This window comes from Lonchura striata, chromosome 9 (assembly GCF_046129695.1).
Source record: "Lonchura striata isolate bLonStr1 chromosome 9, bLonStr1.mat, whole genome shotgun sequence".
Taxonomy (NCBI): domain Eukaryota; kingdom Metazoa; phylum Chordata; class Aves; order Passeriformes; family Estrildidae; genus Lonchura; species Lonchura striata.
Window position 1 is genome coordinate 18731117 of NC_134611.1, and position 23708 is coordinate 18754824.

General features: G+C 36.8%; 1 protein-coding gene across 1 annotated transcript; it reads right to left on the bottom strand.

Moving 5' to 3' along the window:
* Positions 1-566: 566 nt before the first annotated feature.
* On the bottom strand, positions 567-23326 carry SELENOF (selenoprotein F). The gene is made up of 5 exons (XM_021526737.2): positions 23218-23326; positions 20106-20273; positions 10807-10870; positions 3176-3225; positions 567-1558 (listed from the first exon to the last, which is right to left on the bottom strand). The coding sequence occupies exons 1-5, from the start codon at positions 23284-23286 to the stop codon at positions 1427-1429; spliced, it is 483 nt and encodes a 160-aa protein (XP_021382412.1). The 5' UTR covers positions 23287-23326; the 3' UTR covers positions 567-1426.
* Positions 23327-23708: the final 382 nt, after the last annotated feature.

A 23708-nucleotide genomic window follows, 5' to 3' on the forward strand; every position in this document is an offset into this window, starting at 1 on the left:
GTTTTGGTTGTAGCTCATCTGCTGACTAACACATCATGTGTCCCAAGAACAAATCTGTGTTTGACTCTGCTAAGTCAGCACAAGCTGCAAAGATCTGTGCATTTTATGTACAGATCATGTTTCTCCAAGACAGTGGTGACCACTGTTGTAGCTGTCTCACACTGAGTCATCTGGAAGACCATGAGCATATTCACAAGAACAGGAGTCAGCTGCATACACTCTCTCTGAGTTTATAAGAATATTTGAGGAATAAAAATTCCAAATACTATGCCTGAAGAATCACCTTAGGGCATTACTTCTGATACTTCAGTGTGGTCTCAGTCCCAGGTTTATTGCTATGCTATAAAGCTGATGATTTCTTCTCAAAAGCTGGAAATAAAGTCTGTAAATTATAGACACATTTTTTTAGATATAAAATTATATATGAAGACAGAAACTGTGTACCACTTCAGGTCATAGCATAATACCCATCCAACCCAAATCTGGTGAGCATGAAGCAATTACAGCAAACACTTATTTGCTAATTAGACATCAAAAAAAAATGCCCAAAAAAACCCAAACTCACATTATTCTTGATTACCATATTTATTGACTCTAAGTGGAAAAAACCCAACAAGTCTTAATGGATTTGACTCATTACCATACATACTGTCTATATTCCCTGTTCATGTAAGTTTCAACCGAGAAAAATACACATTTTAAAAGAACAGTTTCTAAATTAATTTAATAAACAAACTTCCAATAAACTTCTGAAAGTTGGAAAGAAAGCTTTTCAAAGAGTTATAGCTCATGTTTTCTGAAGCAAAACATTTGATGTAGAGCACACCTGACATCTGACTTCATACACCTCAGAGGTTTTCTATGTAGTCTTCACTAAAGTGTACTTACTAAATGTTTCACATTATCAGAGCATGAGTTTCTCCATCAGCTTTCAAACCTGTGAACTATGTACTCACTGTAAACAAGGCTTCTATAAAAGGACAGTTCAAATACAAATAAAAAAGGGCATTAGTAGCCAAGTTTCTTTGGGAGATAGGTTGCATTTGGTTCTAAATTCCTTAAGAAAGAGCAGCAGACAAAAAGCATGGTAATAATTTCTATTATTTGAAGCTCTTCAGTTTTAAGAGTATTTGTAAAAACAGATCTGATTATAACAAACTGAGATTTGCATAATTAACTTTGAAACAAAGCATTCTTAGTGATAAATTCATTAAGAGTTGAAATAATGTTAAGACAAGCTATTGTTTGTCAACTTGTCAGATATGTGTGCTCAAGCTTCCCTTCTAATTATAAGATGTTTAGTACAGCACAACAGATATTTTTAAACTAATACAGATGTTGGAATGTTTCTTCAATTGTAGTGCACTTCATCTGAGAAGATTACCATGACAAAATATGAAAAGGAAAGAGGACAGAAAGCAATGATTTATAGACGTTCTAATTTTTCACTTAGAAATTCTTCCACACTATCTGTATTCCATTTGAGGATGCTCAGTTCTTCTGCAATGTTCCCACTGTCGTCCAGCAGCTTTAGTACAGGGTCAGAACCACGCACATACTGGGGGGAAAGAAGGAAAGTCAGTTACCTTAATCAGCAAATGCATTCTCCATGCTAACACTGCCCCTGCTCTCAAGTGATTTTAATCAGTTCAGACTTCTGACTTACATTTAATGTCAGAGAAAGTGGAGGAACAGGTTAATTGAAGGGGGGGGGTTTGGTCAGAAACATCTCCTGGTTCTCTTTGGTGCATCACAGCAGTTACTGCCTGTGCAGAGGGGCATTGCCATTGGCCTGGCTTTGAAGGAGGGTAAGAAGGATTTATTCCAACTGTTTTAAGTTACCAAAGCTAGATTTTTGATGATGAATGATTTATCTTATATGATCAACAGCCTTTTTACCATTTTAGAAATTCTGAGTCACTTTAATAGGTTGAAATTCTACTATCAATTTATAATGTAATCACATTCTTTCTTCCTGTGTTTTATCTGTGCCTACTATGCTAGCTGGTAACATAATTCTTCAGCATTTCTCAAAATCACTAGGTTCCAAATTAAGTAATGCAAATAAATTTAACTTTATGGAAAGATTTCCCCAGGAGTATTCCACTTTGCTCAGCTGAGCTAACCTAGTTGGTTTCATTTAATGAAGCTAGTGGTACCTCTTGCGTTTTCCAGAAGTCCTGTGAAATAAACAGATTAATTTTCACATTTTTTTCTGGTAATACTTGATACCAATTGTAGTCTAGACTGCTTTGATGTTCAATAAATCTTCAAAGTTAAAAAAAAAAAAAAGAAACAGACGTACAGAAGGAGAAAAAGCTTTTGAAAGAAACTGGGTAACACGGAGACACAAATGCGTGAGACAGACAGAGGAAATCTGTTTTACATAGAATCTGCTGCTGAGAAGACAAATCACTTATTGCAGCCATGCATAGTATGAAATGATTCCAGATGGTGCCATTTGGGCAACAGAGATGGCAGCACAAGATGTGAGAATCAAGATGTGTATCTTTGAAGTACACTTGAAGTTCACATAGGATTTTAAGAGGAAGATGAAGTCTTAGATTAGATCTTGAAACCAAAGAATTGCTGGAGCTTAAGGCAGTGCAGCTTATGCAACTTTGCATATATGCAAGTCTTAAGAAACACCAGTATATGCATTTTTATAAAGCTGGATGTCTGAAGTATATGGAGAAAAACCAGCACAATAGAACACAGCAAAGGAATTCTGACAGGGAGAAGAAAAACCCAAGAATCACTGAATGTATGGAAATGGGAGCTCCATAGGAAAACCAGGGGAGAACAAAATAGGAGAAACTATGACAAAATAGCTTGAGTAAATCCAAGATATCTATAAAGTAAGAACAGAATATAAACATTCCTCAGATTCTTTTCCCATCTGCTATAACAATAAGTTTTTTTGGATTAAAAGCAACCAAACAACAATAAAATAAACCAGAACCTCACCACCACCAAAGAATTACTACCAGTTACTAAGCAGTAAACAAATCAATATTACTAGCAAGAACTTCTAGAGATTCACACTGGCAATGCAAATATATGTCCTCTACTAAAGGATGACTTGATCAGCAAATAGAAAAGAATCCACAGGACTGTCCCCACCAAATGTAGTTCTTCATAACATCACAAACAAAAAAGTTAGGCTTCTACTTACCTTGATTTGCAGTCCCCTGAAGAGTTTTGGCTTATCACTCCTGACGAAAGCTACAGTTTGGAGAAAAGAAAGAAAATCAAATTCTCCTCTACTTGCATTAAGTAAATTTATGTCAAATTAGTATTCCCCAAATTATTGGTTTTTAATTATGCTTTAGAACATATTTTAATGTTTAAATCTTAGTACCTTCACAAAATTAATAATACTAAATTTACTATGCCAAAGAAACACCTATTTTTGCTGGTGATCCAAACAGGAATTCTGTCTGCTTGGAATTTCCTTGAACACTAGTGCAAAAGTGTAAGGCACTTTATCTGCACACACAACTGACAGCCTTCACAGACTGGCCCATATGCTGCTGCTAGGGAAATGGGAGGAAAAGCGTTGGAGCAGTCAAAATCTGGCTGAGGATCAGCTCTGTGAGGGAGGCTGAATGTGACACCCATCTCATCACGCTGCAGCTCTGCGGGGGACAGGGCACACAGGAAGCTGTGGGAAGAGGTGTTATTCTCTGAACAAGATGGGCAGTATTGTCTTGCAGAGATCTCTGAGATTATGTGTTGAAAACCAGCAAGAAAACAAAGCTAAAAACAGGAAGAGAAGCTTGTATTGCCTCTCCTCTCGACACTCCTGAAGGCTGTCGGTATCAAGGCTCTATGGGCCGTCAGGCAGCTACATGGAGAGAAGGCCAGGTCTGAGGTGAGCTGCTGTGCACCACTCCTCACCTGCAGTGCCTGTCAGCAGGCATTATCAGCAGCACAGGCCCTGCATTAACCTTAACTCTGAAAATATGAAGTATTTCAGGACAAAGTGTGAGCATAATCCCCTACTTCCTAGCACTTCACCCTAATGAATGCCTGAGTTCTAAAAATATTTAAAATTTATTAAGAAAATAACAGTTCTCATTCTTCTTCTTCTTCACATGCTAAAAGCTGAATTTAGTATCTATATTGACATTAAGTGGATTCAGGATGCTCCTGTAGTATGTCAGCGGCATCTCCCCAAAGATGAACCCTGTCAGTACAGACTGACTCCTACCAGGGTGCCAGCTGCATGTTAAAGCTGCTTTTTCAAGGTTAGACAACAATGAATCTCTCACAAATTGCAGTGCATCCAGCTGGTGCATGGAGATGAGCGCAACCTCAGGACTAATGTTTCAAACTGCTTGACAAAGTGTAGTGCTTTCCTCAGTAATTGCAGACATATCCCCTGGCATCTTTATACCTATCTTTACATTACTGCAGACAGTTACCTTAACACTTTCTCAGCATGGTTATACAAAATGGTATTTACTTTCTTCCCTCTTTCACCAAGCTCCTAGTACAGATAAAAATCATATACACTGCTTGCTGCACCAACTACTACACAATATAAACAAGTTAAAAAAATACTAATGGCCCATGGAGCTGTCAGATGTACCAGGGCCCTGAAGAAAATGAGTTGTCTCATTCAAACTGTCTTTATTCCTTCCACAGAGTACACACTAATGTCACTGTAAGCTGTGTACAACAATTTCAAATAGCACAAAATAACCAGTACTTGCTCACATACTGCAGTTTGATTCTGATTTAAACTCCAAGATGTATTTTGAACTTCAGTATTTCCCATGCTCTTGTGATACGTTGTCTTGATTGTTATCAAAAGTAATGTGCAAAAAAGCAGCAAAGACATTTCTTATTATTTGTTAAGTCCACAGACTGTTGAAGTGTTTCTGGAGGAATTTTCCATATTTTTCTTCAACTTAAATCTAAAGCTAAAACCAGTCTCTAGAGCTTTATATGAAAAGAAGGTTGTAAGAAGCAGTCAGTACAGTAGGTGACTAATTACAAAATGGTAAGAGAGCATAGTAAAATGGATAAAGTTTCTGAAGCAAATCTGAACTCTGGAACTTGACTGTAATAAAATATTGCCTTTGGGAAACAACCTCGGGTTACAGCACTTCAAGCTTGTAACAGGTGTGCGGATTTGTTACTTGAGTGATAGATGAAAGCTTATTTACACACAAGAGGCTGTTCTCTGGCTGCAGTGTTGGACTGAACAAGCTCACATAAAATAGAAACACATTAGGTGGAAGAAGAAAGTATTCTATAGACAGCATTACATTCTGCCACATTAAAAGTAACTATTACACACTTGTATCAATGTCAAATGTCTAAATCTTCTGAAAGCTGAAGCACTACAGAATGCTTTTCCTGAAACTTTAGACAGCTGGAACAAAATTAGTTTCTGTTATGGCATATTTATTTCTAATGCTGATCATAGTAACTTTCTGCATCACTCACTTGAATTGCAATGCAACAAAGAAAAACACTCAATGTACAAATAACTTAATTTGTATATTCTGAATTTCAGAAGCTAAAATGAGAAACTCAAATACTGACATGCGTTAAAACCACAGATTATCCTATCAAACGCTTTTTTTTTTTTCCCTTTCCACAAAATCAGTCCTTGAGTTGAATTAGCAATCTTTGAAATGATGGGGTTAGGAAGTCAGATGCAGTTACAGTGCACATTTAGGGACATATGACTGCTTGCTTATCATGGGATATGGTGCACATGCTCCACCTTCACACTGCTCCAACAGCTTCCCCTCTATACTCTGACATCAGCATTACTTCTTATGGGTCTATCTATAAATGGTATTTACACATCATCTATACACTATTATTTAGTAGTTTGTTGTTTAATACTAAATCCTATTCAAGCTATCTCCCCATTTTCTTCTCTCTGTAGCAGCTTTAGAAATTACACACCACAGAGAAATAAATCTTTCTCTAAGCTATCTGTGGATGAGCAGGGGAGGCATTTTCCACAGTGACTTCTGCAAGATGAACCCTCAGCTCGGTGCCATGACACCATGTTCTGGTGAATTAAACCCCAGACCAGAAGTCAGAGCTGTTCTTCAGACAGCTCTGCAAAACCACTTCACCTTATGCTCCACTAAAGGATGAGCAGTACCAAAGCACTTCTGTTGGAAGGCACTCCTGAGGTGTTCCTGAAGAGCAGTCAGGACTGCCCCACAATCAGCTACAACTACAGGGTCAGAGAAGGATCAAGTGTGTATGAGCATTTTAAAGCCTGGCCCACACTGAATAGTGCTTTAAGGACATAAAACAAGCCTTTACTTACTACCACAGTAGAATGGAGAAGTCACTCCTATTACAATGTCCATTTGTTTTGATACAGAAAACAGAGGTGTAATAAAGTCTTGTGAAAACTAGTTTGTTGGAGTAAAATCCCAGAGCCCTAAGTGGAGACTGTAGGAGCCTCAGAATCACTGTGGCCAAAGGGCGAGTCTGTGTATATGCACACACACCTGCACTACTCTCGGAGGTGCAGCAGGACACAGCACAAGAGAACTTCCTGACCCAAAATGGACATGAAGCCTCTCCCCAAGCAGAACAAACAGTTGTTCTGAGTAAACTTGAATAAACAGCAAGTGTAATATTACTTCAGATAAGCTAAAGGGTAGTCTGCTTGCTTGGCCATGAATTATTAGACACAAGCTGTTTGAAAGTAAGAAATTTTACTGAGATGCAAGTGCATAATGTTGCAAAATTTTACATAAAAAAGGCACAAAGGACTTGACCATACAGACTTGACAATTTTATACCTGAAATGAACTTGAATTAAAAAACATTTTATTGAGGCATTGCCAATTATCAAGTGTTAAATCCATGAAAAAGAAATCAAACAAAAGGTAGAGTAAGAGAGGGACATTTTATGAAGACAGGAAATTCCAACCTTTAATAATGCCACCAATAGTAAAGCATTGCTAAGAAAATTGGAAATACTTGCTAGAAATGTGAATATGTAAATCACTGGGCAAGGCAAAAGCACTGTCTTCCCTGAGACATTTGTTTTGGGCACAAATACATGCTCTGCAGTTTTGAAGATGGTATGAGTCTGCTTCAAAAGTTACAATGAAAGCCAAGCAAAAAGACTGAACTATGGCACACAGCAAGCATTTATTTACATTTTAATTACTGTAGCTCTGTACCTTTTGGAGACCTCAATTTGAGATAAAAAATTAATAATTCATATGGCACATCAATAACTACTATTTGTAGTCTCCTAATCAAGTTACAATGCAGCTGTTCGTGATTTTATAAAAAGCATCACATGCTTTCAGAAATGAATCCAAGACAGAGCTCCAATCAAGCCTGAAGAAGAAACTTCAAAAAATCCCAAAGATGGGGTATTTTGTATAAGCAGTTGGGCAAGAGACATTTCTCAGTCTGAAGGGAAGTACTGTTTTAATTTGTGCATCATCTATTTGCAAAAGATTACAATAAAGCAATGCCTCTCTCCCACTACAATATCCATAGTTCTTGGCAAGAGTTTTAGTAAAGCTTTTATCTGTGCAAGATTTAAGGTTAATAGAATTTTCTTTCTTTTGTCAGTATTTATGAATTGCAGATTAAAATAACTAGGAAATGAGGGATCTTACCTCATACAATACAATCCCATGAGAAATTACATTTTAGTAGCTAAAAGAATTCCATTAAGACTTGGAGAAGTTAGGTGATATAAAGTGCTGATTGACTCTGAAGTCAGAGTATTTAATGTAGCTGCACACTGCATCAGTTCAAGGATTAAGGACCTTGTTTCTAGAATAGATTTGCTGGGAGCATGTCCATTTCTTAACTCACAAGGAGAGGTGAGAATTATTTTATGGAAAAAAGAAAAAGAATGGAGAGAAATATTACAGGAATGTTCAATGAAAAAACCCTGTCTAATTCAGTTTTTTAAACAAACTGGAGAGAATGTAGAAGTCTAAACACCAATCTCTTATCTCATGGTGAGCAGAACACAGCTGCCACTGAAAAGTCAACTTAAAACAAATATGCAAGATTAATCACTGACCCAGCTAATTCATTATTCTATTCCAGAGCCTCGGTTTTATGGATGTCTGCTAAAAAACTGTCATTGTGTTACCTGATATATTAAGATATTGCTTCATCTATGAATCTTGTCACTTAGATTTTTAATATTCTACTTTGATAGAGTGCTTTTATATGACAAATATTTAAGAACAATTTTATACAGAACTATTTCAAAATATATGTAATATAGAAATTAATTTTAGAGTACAGAATTTATAATGAAGCACTTTAAGGGGAACTTATCAGTAAGAATATTTCAGTACTGAATTTAAAGGAGGCATACAGAAATGTGGTCTGTTATCAGACTTATCACAAGAAACTGTATCTGAAAAACCTAACAGACATCCTTAGCCACATCACAAATGCCAGATTTAGTGGTTTGGTGTGGCACTACAAACATTAACATCCAGTTCAAGACTGAGATAATCTTGCTGAAGACCAGACTTTTCCATTCTCTTGCTGAGGACTAGATTTTTATCATCACTTTTCACTCCTTTGCTTTCCTAGTATATACAAATATATTCCATATGTAATGATTCTCACATTTCAGGCACACAGGTGGATTGAGCAACTGTTTATAGCTGAAGATTATATAACCAGTAATTTTGAAAGAAACTTTGACAGAGAAGGACTGAGCAACCCACAGCTTCTTCCAACTGTGTAACTTTTACAAACCTTTATTAATTCAACAGATTTCCATCCTTAACTATTTTAATATGTGAATCGCATAATAGAAAATCCAACCACAACAGAAAAACAATGAAACAACACTGCTCATCCCTTAGCCAAATAAAACAATCCAGATGTAGCCTGAGACACATCAAATCTGTGGGACTAAGCCAAGTAACAAAACAATTTACACAGGTATTTAGAGGTCAAGACTTCACAGTTATTAATCTCAGAATACAGTAGTAACATACATTAATCCATGTAAAATTCTGCAATTAACAATGCCATTTTGTGTATATTCTTGGGAGAAAAACCAAACACATCTAAACAAACTCTTGACAAAACCCTCACAGAAGCTATGGAAAAGGATTCAGTTATTTGTGATGAGACATTGTTGGTGACAGGATACACAGTTGAATGAAGCCTACACAGAAAATGCTTCAAAAGCAGCAGCATGACTTTAAGGCAATTACCTTCCATAGCAAATGTCCAAGTGAAAAGCTGAAATAAAAACACTTCTTGAATGCAAATGTCTTAAGATGGAGACATTAAAAACTGTTTCTGTTAGAAGTTAAAATAAAGGAGAAAATCTGGGTATTCTGAGATTAATACTAGTGAAGACAAGTACCAGTAGAAAGAATATATTCTACCGCTTTTAAAAATTTCTAAGTATGCTTCTAATACATATGCCATCTTCCAACCTCTTCTAGTACCCTAGCTGTAAATTTGGTTAAGGTAAGTTTAGATTGAGTAGCTGCAGAAATTGGTGATGAAAACACAAAAAAAAATTAAGTGCACTGCTCAGTTCTTTATTAATTCTTACTGTACTAAATCAAAACTGGTGGTCAGAACAGAGATCCTTTTTAAAAAAAAATGAAATGCATCCAGCCACTTTAAAAAGTAACCTATATGATAAAAAGAATGTAAATATTTGAAGAGGTTCAGATAACTAAGAATTGAAAGGAAAAAACACCAGTCATAATTTTCAAGTTTTTCCTTCTGCACCATTCCAAGTCTTTGGAACATGTTTCAAAGTGTGCACACAGCAGGAATTGAGGGCCATTCCCTTCAAGAATCTACACATGAAGATAACTGAGGACACAATGCAGGCTGGAGTCAGCCTAACAGGTTAACCTTTTCCTTCACACCTATGGCTCAAATGAGCACTTAACTGTTACAAATCCAGAACCATAAAGCAGTTGAGTGAATGGGCAACAACAGTAGAGAATATTTTTATCTTTGCTAAATTTGAATGGTCATGGAGATAATATGGACTCCTGCACTAATGAAGTTAATCTCCTTATGCCCCTCAAGTATGACAAGTCATTTAATGAATTCTAATTTGGACATTTTATACAGTGGAAAAGAGAAGAGAACTCTGGCCTTGTCATTCAACTCAACTGTGTGGGCAGAGGCGCAGGAAAGGATATAATGCAGTACAACTTACGTAAATTGTAACCTGTTTTAAAACCCTTTTTTTTCCACACTGTTTGTCAGCCAGCCTTCAAACAGGAAGGTATTAATACTTCCCACAGTAGATGGAGACATGCTGTTTGTGCAATTTTAAATTCTGAAGCTAGATTAGTACTTATGTCCAACTATGTCCAAAGCACAGCATTAGGGAGTATAGTACTGGTGTCCTCATTACAGGAAAAAACCCAAAATAACCATAGTACTGGTAGTACCTAAGCTCCTCCCTAATTTACAATAAAAGCCCAGTTTGAAAGTTCTCAGAGATTCTTTTCCTGCAGCTTCCTCCCATCAGACACTGATGGTACTGATTTTCCTTTTGCACTACTGTATTCTGTTCCTGTTAGTTGACTGTCATTATCCACTGATAAAACAATTATATGGCAGGATTTGTGAAAATAAAATTGTTCCATAAGTGCACAATATAATTTCATCTATCATTTACTGGAGACCAGTTCTATGAGTTTCTGGTCAATGCAACTTTACTGATACAATATACTGAATTTATGACTACTTGTAATGTACTTGAAAGTACCTTTTCAGCAGTACTTCATTCAGCTGTGACAGCATTTCATATTTGAAATACATACTAGTGGCTTTACTTACCCTGGACTTGAGGGAACCGTCCCAGTTTTCATCCACATACTTCTAAGACAGCTCCTGCATAAAGCTGTAATAATAAATAGAAGCTGTTAATGACAAAAGTAATCTAAATTACTAGTTTATTTATAGTGTGTTATCTGTTGAACTATTTTTCTCTGAGGAGACAATATGCTACTCTGTTGATACTAATTACAAGATCCTAGACAGAATCACAGTTCCAGACTGGTCTCAGATTATGCAACAACTGACTGTTCACTCAGGATACATGATAATTTTCATTCATTATACTAAAAATGTAAAAACAACAACAAAAAAAGATCATAAGATATACTGTTGGTGTAAAGAAAGATTCATTTTAAATGCAACTGGACATGTTACAATAGCAATTATGGGTTAGTAATAGGAAAACTATTTCTTCCTTCCTAAAGATACTAACAAAATCTCATTAAATGAAACTTTATTTTCCACTTTAAACCTAACTTGAACAGTGAAATACTTATAATAAAGATAAGGCAGTGACTTTAAATTTCCCATTTGGGCTACTGGTTGATTTTAGTTGATTGTGTTTACGGAAAGAGCACAGATTACTACATTAACAGGTCTTAGGTGAAGTAATATGCACAGGCTGGGCTAACTTTGATACTTGCACTTAAAGATCAATCACTTCCGTCAGCTGTGCAAGTTACTCAGATTCAGTCTCCTTAAAATATAAGTTAGTTTCAATTTTATACAATATCTAAACTTAAAAACTGTTCACCTAATTATCTTGCATACTGTCATATTTTTAGACTATTTTGCAACATGCAAATGATTCTATAGTTTGGTGAATCTTAAATAAATTAACAAGATTTTCCAGCTACTAAAATAGAAATTCACACTTCAAAGTAAGGCATTTTAATATTACACATAGTATATATACTATATATATATAAAATAATGTATACCAAATCACTTCCTTCTAAGCCTTAAAACCCAATGTTTATAGATAAGCAGACAGAATGGGCTTAATTAAAGAATTTTTAATTTGTCACCTTTCATAAACAATTTCATGTTCTTTTAGACAATGTTTTCATAAGAAATTAGCAAGTCTGAGTATAGAAAATATAACCTTACTGGAATTACATAAACTCATGTTTCACTTAAAATATGAACTGTGAACACAAGTAATTAAAACTAACATTCATGAACCCCTCTGAAAAACCAAACCACAAATGATACAACAGAAATCTCCAAGACAATTTTATTAATATTCTGTCACCTATCTGATGGGGCATTATAGACTACCAAAAATACATGTTCATTTCTGAATATTCAAATTCTGATTCAGGGCCAACTCAGTATTTGCTTAAATACTATGAATTAGAACATGAGAAATACTCTAATCATTTGCAGGGAAATCACACCTTCTCTCTTGGCGTGAACTAATCAATAATCATTACTTCCATGGGAAACTGAAATGAGATTGTTACACTGCATTATCTGTTCAGAACAGCATCTCAGAAATTTGCCTAACTACAGGTACATTCTCAACTAAACATTGTATTTAAGATAAAAACCTAAGATTTGACTGTTAAACCCCCAAAATACTATGAAACAACACTCAAGAGATCATAAATACTCAAGAGATCATAAATAATAGACTTCTGAAAAGCTTTTTCACCACCCAACTCAAGGTTTTAATTAAAAAAGCCAGTGATAAACAGCTCAGATACTAGCTTGCATAATTAAAATTTCTCTGGAATTAAAACTTGAAGTTATTACAAAGATGGAGGAAACATGGCACAGGGTTAATAAACTTCACTTACATTGTCTCTTTGTAATTTAAAAAAAATATTCAACAGTTCTATCAGCAGTTCTAGATTTAGATATTCCTTTGCATAATCACTAATCCACTGAACATTTATACTGATTTATCTGATGCTGACAGCTATCTGCATTTTTCTATCAAGAAGTCAGTATAAAGAAGTAGACAAAAGAATAAATAGCCTTCTATCTAGTAAATTAACTATTTTATGTAAGTCTATCACAAGCTAAGTGCAATCAAATTTAGGACAACAGTAAAATGAACATTTTTGAATTCCAATTACTGCAAATTATTCTTAGTAATTTTCCTTCCAAACAAAATTTTTATGGAACAAAATCACTGTATGAATCTACAGTATGTATTTTGTAACACCTCACTACTCCCAGTTTGTAACTCCTGGCCAATATCTTATAGAAATTTAAGAAAGAAAACAGCTCAATCATTGATGTCTACATTTTGAGCTTGTAATTCTGCCATAATTGAAACCTAAATGTTCTCATACAAAAAGATTTAGATTCATGCTGGGAATAACATCTGCTTTCTCGATGGCTAGACCAGGAAAAAAGAAGAATCAACTGGCTTCATTTATAACTCTAAACAAAGGTGTCTTTTGCAAAAAAAAAAAAAAACAGGTTTATTTGCATCACTTAGCCCACCACAAAAGCCTAGTTGTTAATATCTACCATCTCATTGTGTCCAGAGCAGATGTTCTCCAAGTTTCCTTCTGAAGGCAGTCACTGTGTTCAAGTATTAATAAGAATGACTTGTATCACATGGAAGCACACAAACATCTCGAGTCAGTTCATTACACAATGCTTAACTCATGAGTTAGTTCATTTTAAAGTAATGCTTCACTTGTTTTACTGCTCATGGAAGTACTAGATGCAATGAAATAAAGACATTCTAAAGTATTATTGGTGTCCATGTTAACATCCAAAACAAGTGCTGATTCATGTCTGCATCTATAAAAAGAACTTAGCTTTTTTTTATAACATTTTACTACCACGTTTTCTAAAGTTACTGTGACAATGTTTGAACTTTTCCCTCATCTTTTTCAAAGCATCAACTTGAGTTTATTTCAAAAGTTTTTGGAAAGCATCTGAAACTCTTGTAAGAGTCCATACTGATGCAATCAGGATGGCTCTTCACAAATGAAAAGTGACAAACCACATTATTGGTCATGCCTGCTTTAAATATGGAGAGTGCTAATTATATCAGAATAACACCTTTTTGCGTAAGAATTATGGTAGTTAAAAATATGCATTGTAAAAATAAGGAACTTTAACTTATATGAAAGAAAACATTTTGCCTGCTATTAAGAAGAGAACTGAAGCATTTTCTGCATGACACAATTCCCGCAGTGCTTCATTTATACATTGATATGGTATTGTTATCAGTTACTCATGGTGAAGACTCCAGAAGAAAAGTGATATTCATGCTATATAACCATTAATGTTTACAACCAAACAGGAATTCAGACCAAACTGAACTGCAAAAAGTGGTATTGAACAATTTGATTGATTGTAATAAAATTCTGTTAGATTAAGGTGACAAAAAAGAGTTAAATAAAATACAGCAAGTTATACCTCATTTCACTTCTATGACATTTTATATTTTACACACTGCTTTCTTCTAATTATTAATTCGAGGTGACCCTGCCTGACACAGGTAACAAAGTGTCATTAAGGCTGGATTTGCAGAGCTGTTTGTAACAAGCTGACAGTATCTGCATGTCTTAAAACATGAAATGAAACAGGCTGGTAAGGCAGAGCCACAAAAGGGGCTTTATGGTACCTGGACTCTCTCCAATATGTCCTCTCCTAATATCAAACAGTTTCAAAAATATAGTTAAGTTCTGAGAATAAGCAGAAAAGCAAACTTGCGACTACAGCTAAACCTCTAGAATTTTCACCTCAGATACAAGATTATCTTCCATTAAATATTTAGTAACAACTCTCTTCCAATGTAAACACTGTTATTATGAAATTCACTACAATTCTAATTTCATATTATGATATAAGCAGGTCTGCAGAATACAGGTCCTCATCTCCTATTGACTACAAAAAATGTCAAGAAAAATACAGATGTTATTATTCTTAATGGCCAAAGTTCCTTAGTATAGGCAAAATGGTACTGTTGAAAAATAGGGTAAATGACCTCTTATAAAAGCAGGCAAGTTAATTTTTACTGTGTTCCATCCACACAGACAGAAAGCAAAGTTGTCCTTCCGAGAAATTTACAACAAAAAGAGATTTTGTTGAAAGTTTCTTTTGCTTTTTTTCTAAACTCTTCTAACTAGCAGTTCATTTGTGACTTTTACTAGGAATCTAATCTTCTGAACTAGAAAACTTCAAAAGAATATACACTGAGATACAGACTATAAAATATTTTCTGTGGGAGAGAATGCACTTATATAGGAAGCTCAAAGTTTTCAAAATCCCTCTTGTCTTTCCTTTTCCTGGAGGCAGAACATGAGTAAGAATCTGTGGGTTAACAGGGAACAGCCAGAAAGCCTCACTGCCAGGAACATTATGAATTACTGCTCTATAATACAGCAAGCCAAGAAAGTCACTTCTACACACACACACATCATTTCGAACTGATGTCATCAGTAAATTTAGCAACAAAGCAACTTCTACCACTGACAGCTCATTATCCTGTGAAGGGAGATGCCTAACTCTAAATAAGAGTGTGGAAACAAGTCTAACAGTCAAAAACCAGTTATGTGAACCAGTGCTACTCCTGTGATTAGTGATATGTACCACAGGCAAATTGCTCTGAACAAAGCTAAGCAGAATCTAAGCTCTCATTTATTTGTGGGGAAGGAAATTCCGACTGAATGTAAGGGTGAAAAGAAGTCACAATGATGGTGTTTAAGCACTGAGGAATTTACTATGCAAGACTGTATAACCTGCATTCTCTGAGATCCTCAGAACTTTGAGATCTGCTTTGAGTAGGAGACTCAAAGGAGACTTTTTATTCTATACATAAAAAATTCTAATTAAAAAAAATTAAAAAAAAATTCTAATTAATTTCTGTAAGTATTGATATTACTTACACTTCCTTTACATCTCTGAGATGTCAAACTAAGTAGTTCTCTGTTTTTAACCATTGAGTTGAAAACCAGAAGTTCCAATGAGAGTAGACCTATTCATGTTAAGAGCCTCTGGCAGAACAAGAAAGCAGTCAGCAGCAATTTGAGTGTAGCACTCTAATTAGTGTAATGAAAATAAAAAAAAAACCTGAAAAATGAATGTAAATTGGGTCATACAGGAGTAGCCAGAAATATTAAAAGCATTTCAAGTTATTTTTCTTCCACCAATTATTGTGAGTTTTGTAAATGATTTTTTGAGTTTTAAAAAGTAAGTCTGAACAAGAATGTGACCTTATTCCTCCTTATAATTCATGACAGCACATTTAAGAATTCTACATGTGTAAAAGGGTGGAGTTTTAAGAAAGCTTTCAATTTGTTTTGTTGGTTTTTCTAATAGAAGAAGCACCTAGTCATTACACCTGGTGTCATGTTTTCCAAGTCACCAAACACCTTAACATTACAATACGACAAATACTTGACAGCAGAAATTTAAAGTGCTGAAATTCAACACATATTAGAGTGAGCAAAATACATTTTCCAATGCTCTATCTAGATATATTGATAACTTTTATGGGTTGTAGCAATCCTGAACAGTGCAACTATAAAATTTAATGTATTGCAAATTTTATCACAGAGTTGATTTTTAAAATAATTTGAATTTTGACACACATATATTGTTGGGATAAATCTAAGATTATAAATAAAATTAACGGAATATGCTCATAGCTATGTTTGAAATGATCACACAGCCTATGTGAAGCTGCAGATGGAGTGCAGCTATTTTCAGCTACTGCAAAATATGGACAATCTCTCCTGCTACTACAATTTCACGCACAGTTAGCTTCACCTCCATTTCATCCTTCTCTGTTTTACACACCAGCAGTACTCTGCATCTGACAGACTGAGGCTTAAAACTTGCAGCTGTCTAGAGCAATACTGTTTAAGCTGGCTTCTGAATTAGTGTGAGATTGCATACAAAATCTCTAGAGGAGAAGAAAATAACCAAAACAATTTTCATTTTACCCACAGTCCAGTTATGAAGTAATTAAAATATTTCACTGGACAGGTGTCAGCAGAAGCTCAGAGCAAGACAAATTTTGTGTAACAATAATATCTCACAGCTATTTTCCACAATGTCAATTCACAAACTACTGGACCAATAACAAGAGCAGGATTAATAAATACACTTCTTTCAAGGCTATGAAACAGTTCAAATCTATAAACATCACATTTGAGGTTGGACTGATAGTATGCAGCATGAAATATTTTTAGGCCTGAGGATATTTCATAGATGATTTGTGAAGAGCACCAATTATGTAAAAATTCTCATATAGATGTGCTATTACCTTTAGTTTTAAATTCTCATTTAGAACTCAGGCACAAGTCACACAATAAACTAACTCTTGATTTTCCTATTTCTAGTATTTGCCATGTGACTGCAAAGACAATAAAATTCAAATCCTGGCATGTCCTGGAAGCCCAGTAGCTGCCAAGGCTGTTTGTTGCACAGACCACCAGTGTGCTGTGGCAGCTCCTGGGAAGCAGCAGCTGCTGGGTAAGGAGCGAGCTGGGTCACACACTGGGCTGTGCCTCAGAGCAGGGCGGCTCCTGCACTTGAGGATGTTCAAGCACAGACTCAGAACTTCAGCAAAGCCAGAGCACCCCTGCTCTGGAGCTCAGCAACATGCCAGGCTGCTAATCAGAAAGTCTAACATCTTACTCTGAAACCCTGCATCTCAGTGTAAGATGAAAAATTCTACAAGCAAGAGAGTAGGAAAAAAAAGCCTTTAAGAACTTTCAATATTCATTCACTCTTTCCTATCATATTGTCATTAGAAAGATTTCTGTGGTAACAGAAAAAAATGGGGAAAAGGAAAAACTATAGCAAAAGGCAGCATTCAGTTTTCATAGTCTGCATACCTAGCATGAAAATTCTTGTTTAGCAGGATGCAACTAAAAATTATATTAGTTTTTATGCAATAATAAAATCTCAAGCTCAATTACAGACATCTGTTACAACCAGCATTATGTTAAAACACTAGTCAATTCAAAATGTGATGATTCTGAATGCAGTCTGTTAAGGTAATATTAACTGTCTCCAAACACTAATTTTCCATTGGCTAGTCTTCAAGAGAATTTACTGAGTATGAGTTTAAAAAAAATGTAAAACCTCCCAACAATCAACAAATCTGAAATAAACATTTCCAAACAGTAGTACCAGTATAAAAAATTTCTACTTCCTGAAACAGCATTCATAAGAAAATTAGAAATGATGCTACAATAAATCATAATGTTAGAACAACCCAATATTTCCATTCATGCACACAATATGGAAAGCCTGCATTCAAACTCAGATATGAAATGTATGAAAACACTATCATAATCACTCCTATACTTCAAGCTGATGCTTACCGTATTAGCTCCAAATCTCAAATATCATTCGTAATACATTTCTTCAGAAATAAGGAAATATAAAGTAATAATCAAAATCTACATTGTTCACATTTACTACAAAGCCCAAGCAGAAAATGAAACTGGATAAAACACAAATAGATTAAAAAAACAACAACTTATGAGATACAATTTCTTGGTTCCTGTGAATATACAAGGAAATTGGATTCACTATGAAGGAATTTGTCAAACACCCTTGAGACCCTGTCCAGCTCTGAGCTATTTATTTTACTTCATTGATCATGACTAAAATAGAAAAAGTTTTCAGACTAATAACATTTACAACATGAAGTCCTAACCACAAAATGGCATTTGCTTATCCTTGCACAGAAAGTGTAATTATCCACTCAATGAAATCTAGGTCTGATTCAGGAAATTAAGAAGGCTACCTATTAATTTAATTTCTGTTATTTGATACAACTTTTATTAATGTGATGTTTACAGTACAAACTAACTTAGATCCTTAAGCATATTATTGATAAATTAAGACATTTTTCTCACAAATTACATTGACAGAAATGCAACATAGTTCCTCTAACTTATTTTCCCATCAAAAGACAACAGAAATTGTCCTGCTCCATAAGTTCTTCTGCTACATTTTATGCAGAGGCAAAACTCTAAGAATATTACCTGAGCAAGTTAAAGCATCCTCTCTTTACACAAGGACACAAAGCCTTGCTGCTGCTGCTGCCAGCACAACTGTACCTGAACATGCTGGAGACCCTTTCTATTCTGTCACTCCCTGTTTAGTACATTTCCTTAGACTATATTCTGAAACTTTTTGTGTTATGTATATATACGTACATATTTATATATGTATATGTATACACACGTAAAATAACTGGAGCTTTCCCCAGAGACAAACTTTCCTTTATAAGGTTCATACATCTAGCAAAGAAAAAGCCTTGCATATCAAGTCCCATAAGGATTGTATTTAAATATTACCTTGTTAATGCATAAAACTTACAATTTAAAGTCTGTCAATATTAGGAAACTACTAATTAAACTATGAATTCTCTGCCAATCTCAAACATATGCTTCTTGATACTTAATATATTATACCTAACACTGTAATCAGTAATTTTATTAAAAATTAAAGGCAGGCTTTCTTTTTTAAATATTAGGCTGAATTTAATTGACAGGAAAAACCTGCTAGATTTCATCATTAATTTCATTACATCAGTTATTTCACTATCTCCTAACCCTTAAAAATAATTTCAGCACCTCTCATCCTTGAAACTTCTACTTTCTTGATAATTCATTTGTCTTCACTATATTCTAGAACACTCTTAAATTACCACATATTAGAAAACATGCATTCTAACAATTCTTCATTGATAACATACCTTAAGGATCACAGATATTTATTTACTACAGATAAAGGAAAGGTTTTGCCTTAAACAGATTGAAGCACAGCATGAGCTCTTTAGACAGATCATTCCCAAAATACCCAGCAGTTCTCAGGGCTGCAGGATGGAATTGAGCAGTCATGCTGCCATCAGGTTTGTGCCACTCCAGGAGCTGGCCTGGAGGCTGCAGCAGCCTCTTGTTGCCCAGGCCTGAACTCAGCTATCTTGGCCATTGTGCTATGGGCCAGTGACCAAGCAGGAGCTGTCATCAAGCACCACTCTCCTCATCCTCTTCTTCTGCCCTCTTCCAATCCCATGGATCTTCCTTTTAAAAGAAGCTGGATATAGTTCCCAAATATGGTGATGTCACACCAGAGAAGGGCTGCCAAAGAACCAAAGGTTCCCTGTTGGTACAGGGCCATTATTTTACAGCAGTATCGCAAGTCTGGAAATCTAGACCCTGTAAGATTTATATTTGGCTATGAATAAATGCTGCTTTTTCCTCTTGAGATGATAACCCAGATTCTCATGTATTTTTTTAAATGAAAAGTTTCATAAAGATGACATGTTAAATTATTCCACAAGGGATTAGTCCAAAACTCACCTTTCTAGTTTCCAGCTGAGCTTCTTCTTGGCAGCACTCCCTGCAGAACGGGTCCAACTGATTCAGATTGAACTGCCCAAGAAGGTTGCAAGAACTGCACAGCAAGTTACTGGAGAAGCCCAGCTCTCTGCAAGCTTCTGATGACAACTGTGCTCCATAAACACTTACCTGAAAGTCAACACAATGTTACACTTAATATTAATTTATTTTGTTAAAAGATGGCTTTAAATGCTGCAATGATTAGAAAGAACAAGTTAGTCACTTGTGACTGTTTTACAGTAATGCCTAAATGGTCAGCCCTAGGGTTCAAAACACCACCCTACTGAGGAGGAGGGTCTTGACCTATCAGGGAGTTCTAGACATTCGTAATATATACATTCCAAGGTATCAGACCTTCCAAAAATAATTTATATACACTTCTGATAGCTCTATTGCTTTCTTATTGCTAAGTTCAAGTTAAGAAGAAAACCCAAAGGTAATGAATTAGCTGAAATGCACATGATTACAGCTTTCCAAAGCCTCCTCTTCAAAAAGAATTTCAGTAAGTTTTGGATCACTGAAAACTCTCAAGGAAAGTAATGTAACAGCTAAACTCAGGAAAAACACACCAGGAAGTGATGAAATTAACCAAAGTGCTCAAAACGACATCCAGGTAGGATTTTAATTTCATGATTGCATTAATGTTCCAGGAAAATTGCACACACTATTAAGTGGAAGTGCAGATAAAAACCTGCAATTCTGATTTATCAGCAAAAGTTTAAGACAGGCCATTCAATTACATGGTTTCTATGCAAAACACCATCTCTGCTTTTTATCGGCGCCAAAATAACGCAACCAATGACAACACTGAAATGATATTTGGGTTTTGTTCTCATAGAATCACTAAGGGTGGAAAAGACCTCTAAGATTATAATTGAGTCCAATCATTAACCCAGCACTACAGTGTTCAGCCCCAAACCCTGTCCCAAGTGCCACATCCATGTGCCTTTTGAACACTCCCAGGGATGGTGATTCCACCACTTCCCTGGGCAGCCCATTCCAGTGCCTGACCACCTTTTCAGTGAAGAAATTATTCCTAATATCCTCTCTAAACCTCCCCTTGTGCAAGCTGAAGCAATCTTCTCTCATCCCATCACTTGCTACCTGGGAGAACAGGCCGACCCCCAGCTGGCCACACTCTCCTTTCAGGCACTTGTAGAGACTGTGAAGCTCCCCCTGAACCTCCTTTTCTCCCAGATGAGCTCCCCCAGGTGCTCCTCACAGAACCTGTGCTCCACACCCTTCCCCAGCTCCACTGTCCTCCTCTGGGCTCACTCCAGCCCCTCAATACCTTTCTTGTAGCAAATTCTCATTCCCACTTTTTTACACATTGGCTTAAAACCTCCCCTTGCAGCTGCTTGCTTTGGAGGGGAAAATGTGAGAGAGGAAATAAGGAAGGGAGAGACAGGAGGTGGCTTTCCCAGATGCTTTTCAGTCTGGGTAAAAGACCCCAGGCACAACCCAGTACATGCAAAGCACCAGAGAAACAATGAGCATCACTGTGCTCAGAGCTGTGACAGGCACCAGCAAACTCAACTGGATGATGACAAGCCAAGACTCAGAAGAACTATGCTGGGTCCAACAGAAAAGTACAGGAGAAAAACTATGTTTGTCATTCAGCAAAACAGACTTCTCCTCACATTCACATGCCATCTAATCCATGCAGCACACCCAAGTTACGTAGAGACAAAACCCATTTCCTCTGCTGAAGTGGCCAGCCTGCAGCTGAAGGAAAGACATGTCACTTGTGTGACAGATAGAACACATTATGGATTGAGGATTGGTAGAAAATGTATTAGGTGCCTCATTATTCTATTTCTCTGTAGGTACTAAAAAAGTCAGAGTTAAAGCACGAACAGAGAAGTATAAAACACAAAAAACCTACTCTGAAATCACTATTTTATCAGGAAAAAAGCTATTTTTCTTCTTCCTACATGGCACTGTATGACAATGGAACCCTGTTCTACTGGAATAATTTAACCTTTTTTAAGGATTTTTACTAAGGTAATTAGTTTTCAAAGTACTGAGTATTTACCTTTTTTCAAGTATTTGTTTTCTAAGGAATACTGGCAATAAGAAATACAACAATGACACAGTAGTATAAAAAGCCCCCAAGGAGCATTCTGAACCCTGCTGAAGCTATATTTTAATTATGGCTCACTTATTAAATTAATGATGCCAATAACTAAAACCATTTTCTTGCACCTTGCTGCTTGCCATCCGCCCCTTTGATGTTTTACTGTCATGTTTTCACTTCAGTGTCACTGAAGTGTCACTGTTCCCCTGGAGCAATAACTGGGCTGTAGCACTGTCACTTTGCTTCCAGCAGCCTCTCTGTGACATCTTTGCCCAGCAGATCCCCAATCCATGAATGTAAAGCCAAGAATCTCCTGAGGACTTTTTTTTTTTGGGTTGTGTGTTTGAGAAAGAACCAACCAAAACACTAACAGTGTATGAAAGCAAGTAAAGGCTCCATTTCATGATAATTCCTCACTCAAGTGGTTTTGGTTACATAGCAAGCTCAAAACACCTTGAGAATAAAAGTACACAGAGGTAAAGGAAAAAATAAATAGAAGAAAGTCTCTATCCCTAATATTTTTACACAATTTTTAGTATCTTAACTACCACATTTTCAGGAAACAATAAATCACTAATCATAATAAATGTCTCTGATTGGGATTGGAAAAAACCCCTCACACTTCAGAAAGCAAATTCCCATCAGAACAAGGTAATTTCAGGCACTTAGTAAGTGATGCGCCTCATTTCATCAGCGTTTTCTCCACAAAGGCTTTGGCTCCAAATACATACTACACTGTTGCTTTGTTTTCACACCAAATAATTTACTGTATTAAAAAAAAAGGCAGCGCCAATGCAAACTATTTTAGAAAAAGGGCAGAAGTAGAGCCCAGTTTCCGACACGGAACGCAAAAGAGGCGCCACGGCCGCAGGAGCGGGAGGAGGCGCGCCCCGGGCCACGTCTTACGCCGCCTTCCCCGCCCTCAACCCCGCTCTTTCTCGCAGGAGCTGCAGCCGCGCTCAGCCCCGAGCGCGACCGCGCCGGCCGGGCTCTCACCGCCTGCAGCCCCAGGAGCCAGCAGAGCCAGCGCCGCCCCAGCGCCCGCAGCTCGGCCGCCGCCGCCATCTCGGTGCCGAGCGCCCCGCCAGCGCCGCCGGGCCGCGGAAGGACCTCACCCACGGCGGGTGACCGACACACCGCCTGATGCGGGAGAGCATAGACTTGCTCCCAGCCCCAGCACTGCAAGCAGAAACTGCTAACCCAGAGTATCTCCTGGAATTCTAGAGCAAAGACATTTTAGCCTGTTCAGAGCAGTGCTTCGCAGCGAGGCTGGAGGAACTACCGTTCCCCAACGCTGGTCGGGCATTGCGGAAACCACCCCGAATAAAGCCCTTTTCCCTTTCTCGGGAACTGCCAACCGTCACCTCGGCCCCAGCCCGGTGACTGACAGCCGGCCCGACCAATACCATTGTGCTTTCCCCACGGCCTGCGGTGCCCGTGCCCAACGAGGAGGGGCGGATGGGCGGGACCGCAAGCAGCGCCTTCCA